General features: G+C 32.8%; 1 protein-coding gene across 1 annotated transcript in view; it reads right to left on the minus strand.

The window, feature by feature from the left end:
- Positions 1–15655, minus strand: part of LOC106880451 (uncharacterized) — a 126266-nt gene that overhangs the window by 72762 nt on the left and 37849 nt on the right. Inside the window, exons 3-4 of the mRNA XM_052978580.2 lie at positions 10292–10319; positions 2389–2509 (exon numbers count right to left, since the gene is read on the minus strand). Coding sequence (XP_052834540.2) covers positions 2389–2509; positions 10292–10319 — 149 coding nt within the window. The remainder of the gene's footprint in view (positions 1–2388; positions 2510–10291; positions 10320–15655) is intronic.

Below are 15655 nucleotides of genomic sequence, written 5' to 3' on the forward strand. Positions count from 1 at the left end.
AAATCTAATAATTTCCAAAATATTGAAATATAGATTTTACTTTTTATTCAACTAAGGTAGATCATAATATTTTAACAAGATGATTTGAATGAAACCACATTATGGACTTAGATGTTACTGCAAATAAAACAGGACCACATGACCTTAAACTGCATGTATTGAACTTGGTTATGATAGCATATGAAATCTATATTCCAAGAAAATCTGGAATATGAGTTGGCCAAAATGGTACACGCTGTAAGCCAATATACTGTATTGCTGCTTGTGCAATACAAGCAACTATATTAACTCTTAAACAGAGGCAGTCAAATAGTAGTGGCAGTCTCAAGAAAAGAATAACATTGATCAATAATACAATGTTGCCTACTCATGTCCACTGAAGCAGTGGAATATCACATATAGTCTTAGTGTCCAACATATGATATACAGCTTATTACATTAGAATTTAGTCTTCATCGAATTATTTCGATGAAATAAGATAGGCTACTCAATCAAGTTGAGAACCATTAACCATTGATGAATATTTTTTTTAATTCCTCATAGCATGATTATTTCTAGTTAGCTTTTTAATACGAACACTAACTTAACAATTAATTTTCATATGGATGGAGGCTCCAAGTTATTTATTCTTTAAACTATGCACCTTTTCTACACCAGCTAATGTATAATCTCATACATTTACTTAGAAAATGCTTCTGCAAATATAGTGAAGTATATATATATATATATATATATATATATATATAACTTCATCAATGAGGCAATAACAAGGGTAAGCATGTTCAAAGTTGTCTTCCGACCTTGCTGAAAAATTTTACTTTAAAAATCAGGAATATTAGTTTTTGACTAATGATTTTTTTTCTCTCAGTACATTAATGTTTTAATAATTCCTACATTAAATATGTTAATACTAACATAACTATAAGTTAACAATAGCTTGTTGAACATATAACAGCATGGAAAACAAGGTTGTAAAGTGATGATATTCATCTTCTCAGATTTCTTTTAAATATTTTTTCTGCTGAAGAATACAAAAATCATATATAAATTGCAATATTTAAATATCAACACTACAAAAAATACAATACAACCAGTTTTAGTACGTTTCAACTAGATTAGTTATGTTTGTAAGTGTATAAGTGTATAATATGTAGTTATGCCAGTCAAACTAATTAAAGGTTTTATATATAAACTACGGGAAAATGTGTAAGTGCAGTGCACCAAAAAAGGTGACCAGCTAGTAGTAGTTTAGGGCTGTAGATTTGACAAAACAACACAAGTTACAAGAAGCAGTAACTCAAGTTACCTATTAAACATTGCATGCTTATGAAAAACGTTACGACACAACAAACAAAACATTAAAACACAGCAAAAACAAATCTTAAAAAAAAATAAAAAAATTGACAATTGTATTTTATAGCAGCTCTCAAAGTTGTATGTCACCAATAAAAAAAATATTAAAAAATAAATCTATATTGCACATTTTTAAGATAAATATTGATATTTTAAAAGAGTTCAGTAACATTATAGCTTAGAAAAGTAAGCAGTCAAAAAAAAAGAAACCCTAATGATAACTACTAAATCACATGAACTGTTTTTTCATTATTACTTTTGAGAAAGGCGGCAAATGCTTAGTGGCATTTCATCTGTTCTTACATTCCGAGTTCAAATTCCGCCAAGCTCAGCTTTGCCTTTCATCCTTTCAGGGTCAATGAAATAAGTCCCCATTATGCACTGGGGTCAATGTAATTATCCCCCCCCCCCAACAACTTCAGGCCTTTTCATCCATCCTTCCATGCCGAGGTCAACTTAGCCTTTTATTCTTTCGGGGTCAATGAAATAAGTACCAGTTGAACACCAGGGTCAATGTAATCAACTAGCTCCCTCCCCCAAAAAATTCAGGCCCTGTGCCTATCTATAATAGAGAGGATTATTATTTTTGAGAATACCACTTATGTGCACACACAGACACAATGCGTATTCAGTAAAATTAAGTACTGTTTCAGTAGCAAAATTTAAACTCAATAGTATTAACAAGTTTGACTTCTTTACAAAAAACAATCTTTCACTATTCAATAAGATGCTGCCTTTTAAGAGATCATAATTAGCAAGTAGTTTTATAGCTTCTATTTTCAAATTTGGAGAAAAAAAAAAAAAAAAAAAAAAAAATTTAACCTATAACCTTAGTTTTAGTTTTCTTTAGCTTCATTTTCATAAAATTCTTTATATCTAAATAAAAGATTTTGGTGAAATCAACATTTCGAGGCCATAAAATACAAAAGGATTAACCAAATATGAAAATAAAAAAAATAAAAAAAATACAAAAAGCAATCAAAGAAAGAATAGAAAAAAAGGGCCAGTTTAGTTGCAACTGCTCACCAAACATACCGAACTATGGAAACTGGACATCGATGATCGATTGTTAGCAGCTCGAGATGATGCTGCTACGTAGGCCAAATACTGAATGACCTTTTTTGTATTTTCTGTTTTACCAGCTCCAGATTCTCCTCTGCAATAGAAGAAAAATGTAAATGGTTTATTTAGCCTAAGATATATTAGCTCAGCTAAAATTTTTAAAGATCAACATTTTCTCTTTAACAGTTCATAAGAATGAAATTGCAATTCTAAAAATGATTCGATATTGGCAGGTGGAAATTATACTGGGTATTCAATAGTTTGATTATATTTCATTATTATCACTTTATAGATTTCCTGTTTGATACACAATTACTTTTTCTATTAATGTTTTAATTCTAAGATATTTTAAAACAATTCACAATTTAACATGGGTTGGAGGATTCTGCAGCTTCAGATCTGCTCCAATTGGATACCTGCTCTAAGCCATACAAGAAATGAGAATGATTATTTAGATTTCAGTAGCTAAAGAAACTGTAATAAACAACTATGTCCGTGAAAAACACCACAGTATTTTCCAGTTGATGCAAAGGAATTTCATTTCCCAGACCCAAGAGATATAAATTAATCGAAGAAAAGAGATATGAGAAACTAGAAAGTGAGACAATGAGGCAGATCTACAATGAAATGATAGAAATATTTTTTTGTAATGCAGACATAAAAACTAGTAAAAGGAAAGACATGACATCAAAGATGAATTAAACAAATAAAAAAAATGGACAACCAGACTTGTGAAGAAAATGGAAGTAAATATAGTAGTGGTATGAGAGAAGGAAAAGACAGCAAAAACTAAAGGCTGGTACAAAACAAGGGGCAGGTACACAAGAAGGTAATTGTGGGACAGATACACAAGAAGGTAATTGTGGGACAGGTACAAGGGATGACAAATGCGAAGCAGATACAAGACAAAGCACATTTGAAGCAGGTGCAAGAGAAGGCAAATTCAAAGCAGTGTGTGTGTGTGTTATCAAGATGGTAACTGTGAAATCTAGGGCAGGATGGTAAGTTGATGAAAGTAATAAAAAAGTTAAGTTGTTTACAAGTAAGGGAGGTGATACCCATACAGTCATTGCTGTAACAACTGTATAGTTCTAGGCTGCAATATGTCCAACAAGCAGAGGTTGGCACAGTTGAATCCATCCCAGTTCTCATTGCCTCTGCATTATATTCTAACAGAAGTCTCCAGAAAGGGAGAAGTAGTTAAGTAAAAGGTGAGGTTTCAGTAAGCAGAAGATTGTTAGTGTTGAATATGACAGTCAAAAGAGCATTTTAGAGTCAAGAGACTACCATCATGAGGGATGAGAGTACAGAGGGACTTACTGTTCTTAATGGAGAGGAGCTGGGAAGAGGCAAGATAAGAAGTTGAAGAGTGGAGGATGTGATTGATGATAAGGATGCAAGATGGAAGGACTGCAGCTGAAAGTGAGAATGGTTTGTCCAAGAATTTGGAGAGAAATTTGGAGGAGCATTTTCAGATAGAAATGAGTTTTATGCTGTGATAATGAAGAGAAAGAGGAGGGGCTAGTGACAAGATTTGTTAGTTGCCAAGGAATGGGTCTATTCAGAAGGCAATTGACAAAAGAATAGGGAACTTGGGAGAATTTCAACAAGGCAGAAATCAGATCACTACACTATCACAGCACCACTTTTTGTTGGCACGCTAGAAGACAAACTCATGTTGACTTTGAAGGTGGTGGAGCAGAGTTAATTTAGGACAATGAAAGTGGTTCAATATGTGTTGGCACAAGCTGGTAAATGGGGCCAGGAGTTTGAACTTCACCAGGTTGCACATCCAGTGGCAAAGATGTTGACAGAGGTCAGAAAGGCAATTGGAGAGGTTGAAACCAGGTAGTCTGTGGTGGAAAAAGGTACATAGTTGAATATGGTACAGGAACCACTTTATGACTGGTTTGTTTAAGAACTTGTTAGAGTGAGGAGTATGAAGAAGAAACCTCTATGAAGGAGACTTTGCTCAATATAAGAAAGTGGTATAAAGTTTTCAGAAATAACGCAATAAATTTACCATTAATTCCATGAAATTGTCACAAGTCCTGCTAGTTAACAAATATTCTTGGGGGTTTTTTTTTTTTTTTCTTTAAAAATCAAAGCAAATTATTTAACTTTTATTTCTGAATGTAAAAGTGATTGCATTATGAAAATAAAATTTGGCTAAACCAAATTTGTTTCAATTTGGTTTGTGATCCAAAGATTACAAAAGAGAACTAAAGTATGTTTAGGCATAGAAAGGAAATGAGACTTCAGTAAATATATAATGTTGGAAAATAGTTTATGAAGAGGAAGCCAAGAGAGATGAAAAGCTATATGTATACAAACTTCCTGAGAAGTTTGAAAACATGCATCCACACATGTACTTCAGGAAGCAAAAATAAATATAATATATAAAAATAAGCAACTACTTAGGAAGGTTTGAAATTCGAGATAGACAGCAATTAAATTTCACTCATAGTTACATTCCCATGAGTAGAGCTAATGTAGACTCAAGCAAAACCACTTCATTAATTTTCTTTCTTCCTTTTCCTACTATAAATCTATAAGAATTTGACCAAGTCCAAAATTTGTCAACCAATTAACTCTGGGAAGTCAGTTTTCTTTTTAATTCAAAGAAACATGCTATATAATTAATATTTCTAAAATAAGCAATATGAAGCAAAATTGAAAATAAAAAGTTACTCCCACAGATCTGCTGTTTTTAACAGTAACTCATAAGACTTTGTTCCATTTTCCTCTCTTTTACCAAATTATTCTTTAAAAGCAATGACATTCTTGGAAATAAAAAAAAACAATCAGTCTGTTAAATTTTATTACATTTGTACAACAATCTCAATTCTACTCACCATCTAATATGCAAACCACAGAAAATTTTCAATACTGATACAAAATTCCCTACTATCCCTAACCTACCTATGCTGGTTTCTGTGCTTAGACAAAAATAATTTTCCCAATGACTTACTCACCTTAACCACTAGCACAGACAAATCATCTACCATTTTGAACTGTTGTCACTAGTTTTCTCTCTAGACATATCTCACTAGACATAACTCTGGGCAGCTTACCAATTCTCCAAATAACCTTAACCTAACCACATCTATTGCTTAAATACTGAGTCATCAAATCAGTGGCCCCCTTCCCTCATGAAAGAAACTCACCTCACAATCTGCTGCACAATCCCCTGCCTCACACCCAGTCAATTTTCTACTGATTACACTTGACATGATATGTGCTTTACCTTTAACCTATTCAAACAATTAAATGGGTTACTGATAATATTTAGCTTGGTGTGTTCCTCCATATATAATAATAATGGTTTCAAATTTTGTCACAAAGCCAGCAATTTTTAGGGGAGGAATAAGTCGATTACATTGACACCAGTGCTCTAATGGTACTTGTTTAATCAACAAGGAAAAGGCTATCTTGGTAGAATTTGAATTGAGCATATAAAGAGTTGGAAGAGATGCTGTTAAGCATTTTGTATGGCATGTTAACAATTCTGCCAACTTGCCACAATTTAATAATAGTAATTATAAATCTGAGTGCAGAAAGATTCAACCTTATATCTAGCTCTCAGGATTGAGTATTGAGAAAGTAAGCATAGCTGTGAATGTATTGATCTTTGTATGACATTGTCATTCTTACTGAAGTGGTAGCATAGTTCCAAGTTGTAATTTGTATGCATTTTATAGAGTACCACAGTTGTAGCAACCTGTCTCCCAAAATGTAGGCAGATGACAATGAGTCTTTGGTAGCTTCTGCCTGATTAGTCAACTGCAGTGATCTTGAGTGCTTTCCTTTTAGGTTGAGCTCTGTCGGCTCAATATGGTATATAAAATATTCTTTATCCAAGATGGATGTGTACTCCATGATACTTTAGACTTGTGCTTTATAAACGATGGCTGTTTCTTCCATGCTTCTATAAACATTATTTCAATTATATTTTATAGAGATATTGTAGGTGCAGGTACGGCTGTGTCATTAAAAAGCTTGCTTCCCAATGTGTGGTCTTTAGCACTGGGCTGACCAAAGCCTTGTGATTGGATTTGGTAGATGGAAACTGAAAGAAGCCTATCATCTCTGTGTGTGTGCATACACATATGTATATATTTCTGTATACCCTTGTCTTGATATGATTGTAAATGAGCTCCACCATCATACAAACAATATTGTTCATTTCCAGTCTTAGGTTGAAAATATGTTAGGCTATAGGGAAACATTACCTTGCTTAGAAACAAGTGAGAGTTGGTAACAGGAAGGGCATCCATCCATAGAAAGCCTACTTCAACCAATTCCATCTGACCCATACAAGTATGGAAAAGTGAACATTAAATGATGATGATTTTAGTTTTTCATTATTGTATATATTTGTATGACAACTTTATTGTAGCACCAGTTTGATGGCTATGAAAATTTAAGTATTTCTGCCAGTTCTTGCTGAAAATGTTTTACAGCTGCATAAATGTTTTAGTGCTTTCTTAAGAGCTTGTTATAATGATTATATTAAACTAAGCTTTCCAAGAATTTCTTTAATTGATCTTTGTGAAATAATTCTCTGACGAATGATTACTTAACATATTGTTACTTGCCAAGGGAAAGCATACTTCTAGCTATTAAATTATTATGGTTAAATTATTTCAGTACTCTATTTGGAATTTTTTTTTTTTTTTTCCAAATGTGTGAGTTCTGTATTTGCCTTGCTGCATAGCACACTGAAGGGGTTGAACTGTATTTTACACAAGAGGAATTTTTTTAGTAGTAGTAGTTTGACCTCAGGGAAGGAGTTGTGGTCATGGCCTTTATAGGCACTCCAAAATTGGTGAGATTGATGATGTTTATGTTCTACTTAATCTGTTGCAAGTCAATGATTGCAAAAAAAGAAATGATTAGATGCAATGGTCTGTATAGGCCCGAGGAGGTTGGACACAATATGGATAACAAGAGAAAGAAAAACAAATATGATGCCTAAGTGGAGCTGGCATGAGACCAGCTAATTCCAAGGAGTGAAAACCATTGTCGTAGCAATAGCAAAGGTAGACAAGAGAAGACAGCATGGCCTCAGGCCAGAAGTATTTCTGAGTGATTTTATTGCAGTTGATCAAATGGCCTTTGTCTGGATGCAATCTACAATGTGTGTGAACGTAGCAGCAGCAGCAGCAGCCCAGATGTGCGAGTAGTAGTTCATTACCTGCTTCACCTGAGCATTATACGAGAGTATTTGAAGCAGACTGAAGTATTTTCTGTTCCTGAAGAGAAAAGCTAGTCTTTGAGATACAGTCTTTGCTATGTTGGGATGTACATTCATTAGGAGAGAATTTCAGTGATTGTAAAGCCTTGCATTTGGAGTAATTGCAAGGGATCTAGTTTGACAATGCTAATATTAAAGGAGTTTGAGATGTCATAGTGTTTTTCTTCATAAACACAGCACTTTTTTTTTTGTCTGAAGAAAAAGACCCATTGGAGGATGTTTTGAAGGTTTCTATTGATGGAATTACTGCAGGTTTGGTATGAGATACCCTTGTGGATGACACTTGGGTTAGGGAGGAATGAAAGGTAATATCATCTGCATAAGGGTAAGCATGATAAGAAGTGACAACAATTAGATTGTTAGTGGAGAAGGGGGAAAAGTGTGGGGAATGAAACTGAATCTTGGGTCACAACAGAGTTGATACAGTGTAAGTCAAAGAGAGCTCCATCTGTATGAGCTGTGATAGTGTGATCCAACAAAAAGCTCCAATACAAGAAATGAGGGACAGATGGAACTTAAAGAGATTCATGTGGCAAGAGGTTTGTGAAAGATTTACTGTTGATGTGGAGAGAAACAACACTTCTTTCACTAAATTTCTCAAAGGTGAGAGCCACTGGTGAGTAACATAGGAAAGTAGGTTTCCAGGAGATCTTCACAAAAACTATATGAAAGAGTCAAGGTGTCAGAGAACTTTGTCAATGGCCATCTTCATTACTTCTGTGATACTGGAAGTATAAGAAGATGATAGTTGGCAGGATCAGGGAGATTGGGGGACACAGTAGCGTGCTACCAAAAAGTGGGCTATATCCTTTGGGAGAGATAAACTGAAGGGTGTGGCAAGTATAGGGGCTAACTCTGGGATGCCTCATATGATAATAAAGAGAAGGACATTATCAGGACCAGTGGCTTTGTTGGTCTGGAGCAACTGGAGGCACTTTTGAACTTCACATGTATGTATAGTGGTGAGCTGGTAAGGTTGAAGGGGATATATTTCGAGATTTATTTAATCTTCAACAGAGAAAATTTATTTATGCTGTGTGAAGCTGGATGAAAATCAAGCAATGAAAGTGGAGCCTTTCTCTGTGGGAGTATTCTTCACAGGAATATCACAGTTGAGAAGTGGAGGAAAGGAGGCTTCTGCAAAGTTAAAAGACTCTTTTAGTCAGGAACAAACAAAAAGTATTGGCTGCAGTTTGGAAGGTGGGAGATCCTGAGAGTTGTGCAATGCAATGAGGCATTTTTTGTGGTTCAGAGATAAACTACAAAGTGTTCTAGTGAGAGCCATCCCGTTTATAAAAGTGGTTGATTTTCTTCAATCATTGCACACCATGTATTTTGTCTAAACTGCTACAGTGCAGCTGTGGGTGATACACTAGGGAGATTTGAAGCTGAATTTTTTTTTCATGTTTTACATATGAAGGGACATGCCTACAAAGAAGGGAGCAGCAGTCTACCTAACTGTTTCTGATGGGTTAGGGATAAAACACGTGCTATCAGGCAGAGTTACCACAGAATTAGTGGAGATCCAACCAGTTAGTTGGCTTGAAGTGCCATAAAATCTGATACTGGGGAAAAGGTATCATGTAGTATGTGGATGTGAGAGGTCAGTTGTAGTGATAAGGCAATAGTAGAATGACCCAATACATATAAAGACAGCTATGGTTGGTTGAGGTAGGGTTTGGAGATGTGAAAAAGCTCAAAGGTGTTTGAAACAACAGTATCAGTCAGGGATACATATAGATATTTTGGTATACAGAGTTGAAGATTGCAAAATAATTTGCCTCTGCAGGAGCAATATCAGTACAGGATAAATGTGGGACCCAAGAAATGCTGTGAGGAATGAAATGAAACAGGTATTCTTGATGCAAAGAAGAGATATGACTGAAAAGTTGTCAAGAGCTCAGAGGAAGATAGAAGAAGCAGATATATTTAGAGCCATGAGTATGGAAGACTGAACAACAGTAACTGGAAATCTTTGTTGGTAACATCCAGGTGAGAAAGGTAGGTGACAGGGAGAGGGGAATTTACATGTGCACAGACAGATTTCACAGTGAAATTTGAGTAAAGATAGTAGCAAGGACAGCAGAACAGCCTATAGAGGTTGAGAGTTTGTGTTTGAGACATGTGGTTTGCATGACAGAAAAAAGTGATGTGCAGTCAAGGCTGAGTTGGAGTGCAGGAATGTTAGGAAAGAGAAAGGAGAATGTCAGTAGGTTTAATTTCAGATTTTCTTTTTATGTAGGGGAGTGTGGAGGGTATTGAGGTGTTGTGAGGTCACCTCATATTGGAAGCCTAATATGAATGCTAGCAAAACAGTGAACACGACTTGCATCTCCATGGATCAGGTGGTCAAGTTAACCGGGCAAAGTGATTTGCCTGCCACTCAACTAAAATGTGAAGTAGTGCTCTACTACTAATATATGGGACACAGTTCTGGGAATAATTGTTACCACTAACAAAAAAAAAAGGATTACAAGTTGTCAAAATACGAGTATACCAACACCTTGTTACTCTTCTTCAATAATACAGTAAATTAATAATTAACCAATCTTTGAGTTCAACTGTCCAAGAAAATTTATGATTCAAAAATATATGTAACCAAGAAAAACCTTTACTCACGTGCATAGAATGGACTGATCTTCTCGATCTGTGGAAAAGAAAATTTCCATTTAATTTTTTGATACATTATACAAACACTCAAAATTATATACATTATGCAAGTAGAGAAAAAAATAGGAGCTTAAATCATGATGAATGCAAAAAGAAAAACAGTATTATAAGTTTTGAGCATGAGATTAATTTCAAATACTAAGAAACTTTTTATATACAATGTCATTAATATGCTTAAAAAATCAATATTTTTTTAAGGTTAATAATTCTCTGATCAGCATTTAATATAATAAGTGTTAGGGTAAGACTAAGTTTAACAAATTGCTTATGTAGTCTGTCTAAAAAGGAATTTTCTTAATAACCACAGACACTGTTTTGAAGAACTACCAATATTTAATGAATCTGAGAATAATATTAGATAATTAAGATATAAACAAAACAAATATTTCTTAATAAAGGAAAAAAAACAATAATGACAAAAACTGTTTCAAATCATTAGTCAAATTCTCTGAAATACTAAGTTTGGGTAAGGAGAGTCCAGATAATTATCAGAAAATAGAGTATTAATATATAAATTATTATTTTAGTGGAAGGAAATCATTCCAACTGAATCAAGAAATCTGTTTTCATCAACTTTTCAAACTGCTGATACTATTTGTTGGCTGCAATTCTTAATAGAAATGTTCCCATTTTCCAGTGAGAGCAGGATTTGAGCTCCGAATGCAAACAGCTTGAACAAATAGCACAAATTATCCTGTCTGGTGCTCTAACAATTCTGTCAATCTACTACTACTGGACTACTCTGGACTGATAATTTTTGTTTATTAACCTCAACAGGATGAAAACTGAAGTTGATCTCAGAAGTATTTGACCTCAGTACACAGAGAATCAGTAAATACCACAAAGCATACTATTCTACACTGCCAATTCACTATCTTACATTAACATATATAACTTGTGAAATAGTGAAGTTAATTCAACTGACTACTAACCATATATATATATATATATATATATATATATATATATATATATATAAAACTTACTTTATACATACGAAAGAGATCAATACATAAAAAAAAATCAAATTAGTAATATTATACTAATTAAAAATAAAACATTTTACAAAGTATTAAATGTAGCTCTATATAATGTAAATAAAAAACTTTTATACATTTATTGACAATTTTGGCATCACCTACAACTCATTGCTTAACATCTTATTCACAAACACACACTCACTGCAAAATTTTATCTCGTTTTACAAGTGACTCCTAATTACATACTAACTATGAACTACTAACAGACATGAATGGGATTCTGAAATGACACTTAACAGCAGCACTGGTAGTTGGTTTCAACTGCAAGTTTACAGAATTATATAATGCCTGTTCTCCAAAAATAACATCAGTGTCTACCTACCATTAGTCAACAAAATCAAGCAGCAAGTGAAGTCATCTACATATACTTATCTAAAGATGTAATTATTATTTAATCAGTATTGTCTCCAATTGTAAGTAATTTTATTTAACTAATCAAGAACATTTTAGAATATTTCCTCTATCTGACAATAAAGAGTTATTTTATTTTTTCTTTGAAGTTGAGCTGAAGTTCTTTTTCTTAAAGTCAATACTATAATAGAGCTAAGTTATTAATAGCAAAGTGCTTGGTGGATAATAACTTTCAATCACAGATTTATCCATTAATTAGCATATTTAGCCCTAGGTCATCTCTGATCAAGCAGACCTAACCTCAAGGTATTCCAGCATTTACCATCTTTTTATGGGTGACTATATTGAATTACATTAAATAATGTATCTGCTTCTATAAAGACAATAGAGTATAATATGGAAATTTAGCTGACATTTCCAGCATGTCAAGAACCACATAAAGCCTCCCTTCTGGTTTCACCTATGAACTCTTTAGAAATATTGACAACTGTTACAAGAATTTAACTTGATGAAATGTTAAATTTGTCTGTGCAACAAACATTAAGTATAAAGCAATTAAATGAAATTACTAAATAATAAAATTATAACATTAAATTAAATTCAGCAGAAAAACAAGAATATATGAAGTATGACAATTTATGATTTCTTTTATTATAACAACGGTTTCTGAGATTACAAAATACTATGAAATATTGTATTCTATACATAATGAAACAGTATATTTCATACCTTACAGTATAAGACATATTTCATATATGAATATATGCATAAATTTAAGTTTTAAAAATTTTTGGTTCGAAATACTTGTTCACCAATATAAATTAGCATGTTCCAAAATTTATATTCAGATATAAGATGACTGACACCCAACCTACAGTTTTAAGGTGAGACTTTTCTAGAGTTATATGCTAGAATGTCACTGAGTCATTATTGACTACTACTTAGCCTACAGATGAAAGAACTACACAGACTTAGAAAAGCTACCCAAGAGTGATTTCCAACACTGCTAGCTAATAAAAGAGCTGTTACAATGCACCTCTACTTGCAGCAATAAGCCATACTACCATATGATATCCTATTTAAACTAGGTGAAATTGGATTATTAAGAACTAACTTTGCTAGGGATGTCAGTGAAAAGATATGAAAAGTTTTCACTTCAAGCAATTTGGTCAATTATCATTATCATCATATTATTAAGGTAGAAGGCAAATTTATTGTCTTGAAGGGCAATCCTAACAGTATAAAAGAATTCACTCAATTTATCCCCTATTAACTTATTCAGGTAGTAAATTATGCTGTGATAATCTGAATTCTTAAGCATGAAAGAAACAAGGCTATGAAAACAGCCTTTATGAATAAATTACATTTTAAATAACTCAATATATAACTAATCTTGTGCTTATTCCTCATACCCACCCAAGAAAATATGCAAGGTGTAACAGATAAAGCTGCTCCCACTTCTCTTTACAACTGAGAAAGGGACAAACACTTGATATTTTTGTTGTTATTAATATTCTCTTGTCGCAGTGTAACTGAAATATATACTGCCCTGCACTAGCTCTATGATAACTCATCTCTACCTTCATTAACTAGTGTATTAGTTTCAGCTCCCAACAAATTCTCAGTACATCACTACTATAGCAACTGTAGAAATTGACAAGTGATGAGAGATGCATGTTATCTCAAATGATAAATGTACAGCACATAACATTTCACTTATATAGACAAAAGTATTACTGCTTACTACAAAATCCAGAGGCTGCTAGATTTTCTACTTTCATAAATCACTTTTTTTTTTTTTGATACTTTCAATAGCCTTGCTTAACATTTTACTAATATGTACACGGCAGATAAGTAAAATGTTAAGGATCTATTTGTAGCAGCTCTTCTACTCCTTCTATACTCTTTATATAGAAACAGAGACTTTCTAAATGTCTTTTTTGATCAGTGAACATTGATTCATTCATAGATTCTTGGGAAGTACTGGGATGCTGAGGATTTAAAGCAGATCAGCTTCTTACTGATGAAACATATAAAAAAAAAATGATAAGTTCAAGACTGGAGAGGAATGGCTTGTAAAATTAGAAGTAATGAGAAAAAACTGCTGCAGAACTACTAAGTTAATGATTATGATACTAACTAAAGTATAGCTATACATCATGAGTTATTACATCTCACAGAAAAGACTTCAACCATTGTGACATTCCATGTAATAAATTAGCAACTACAATACAAAGAGATAAGACTTGTAGATATTGTACAGCAATAAGACACCAATTGGTAATGGTACATAATAGAAGTTTAAATTATGAAGCTAATAGAAGAATAGGGAACTTGCATATTTTTTATTAAGGTAACCTACCAATATTATAGAATTGTGCAACTGTTAAATAACTTCTCACTTTATTAGAAATAAATTGCAGGATGAGCAGCCAAAGTAATTATGGGAAAATAGTTTTTTTTTTCTCTCTTACAACTTTGCTACAAATACTGCATGCCAACTGCATTCATTCAAGTTTTGTAACGATAGAGAGCTAACTAGCATAAAAATTACTATCAGTTTTTTCCCCACTTTTTAATTAACAATGTGTCCAATAGCAAAGAATTTTCAAAAAGGTCAGAATTAATAAAATATGCTCCCTATTGTAAGCTATGAATTTTTCACTCTTACCATAACTTAGTATATTATGGCATCTAATTTGTAAATATTTTTGTTAATTACTATTACATTAGTTAGCTAGGCTGATAAAATATTAAAACTGAGGAAGCAGCTACAGTCACAAGATTACTTTCCTGTTCACTGTTAATGATGTATAACAAAAATACTCTAAAAACATTCAAATGAATCAACAAGTGAAGTTAAATTTTCAAGCATGTAATTAATCTAGGCTCTACAAGGTTGTTTTGTATCAGTAGCAAAATAAACAAAGACAGTAAGGAAACTAAATACTAATTTTTAAAAGCATCCGCTGATGAATAAAGAACTACCATATATTCATGATGGTGTTTCCATTGGTCACTAAAATAGTTTTTATGGCATTTTAAGCAAAAATAAGAAGCATACTATATGCTTCCAATTTTTGTTCAAAATGTCATATAAAATTGTTTTATAAAATATGCACCCACATAAAAACTAATGTGAAACTGTTAAATAATGTAAACAGCTTAGTTCTATAGATATGCTAGTAAAAAAAACATAACTGACGCAAGAATTTTTCTTTCGACTCAAAATAGCCAAACAGGGGGCGCTTTGTATGTAGACAAGCCCAAATCAGTAGGAAATACTTTCTAGGGAAAGAAAAGAAAAACATGTAATTGGAGTAAGATTAATGTTTTCCTCCTTGTACTCTCATCTTCCTTTTCCCCTAGTGAAGGGATACTCTGTGTGTTTGGGTTAGATGGAAAAGGAAGAAGTTTTTGAAAAAGCAAAAAGAAAAAAAGTGTCTTCAAAATATCTCAAGAATGTCAAGCAGAAAGGACCATTTTTCTTCAGTGTATCTCACATTATCAGGAAGTGGCAGGCATTGCACTGTAAATTCTCCATTAGTCATTAAAAATAAAACTAATAAAAGTAAGATTAAGAAATTATTGTGTGACATATGTCAAAGTTCCCAGAAAGGTTTAAAGTGTGACAGACATTGCCATGTAGAGGAATCAACATTTTATTTATAACTTTTAACTATGACATACTAATGAATGAGGTAATGTAGAAAAAGTAGAAACAACATAGTCAAACTCAAAATTCTAGCATGAGTATCATAAAACAAAAAATAGGATTTCTTGTCATTACAGAGCTCATAAATGTACATAATCAAAATTTAGTATATGAAAGCAAATGAGTTTTTTTTTTTTCATTTTTTTTTTAATATAGATTGCAATATAATTCTGATAGTGACTTATAAATCTATAATTAAACACTAAA

The sequence above is a fragment of the Octopus bimaculoides genome, chromosome 2 (genome assembly GCF_046866305.1).
Source record: "Octopus bimaculoides isolate indiv1 chromosome 2, ASM4686630v1, whole genome shotgun sequence".
Lineage (NCBI taxonomy): Eukaryota > Metazoa > Mollusca > Cephalopoda > Octopoda > Octopodidae > Octopus > Octopus bimaculoides.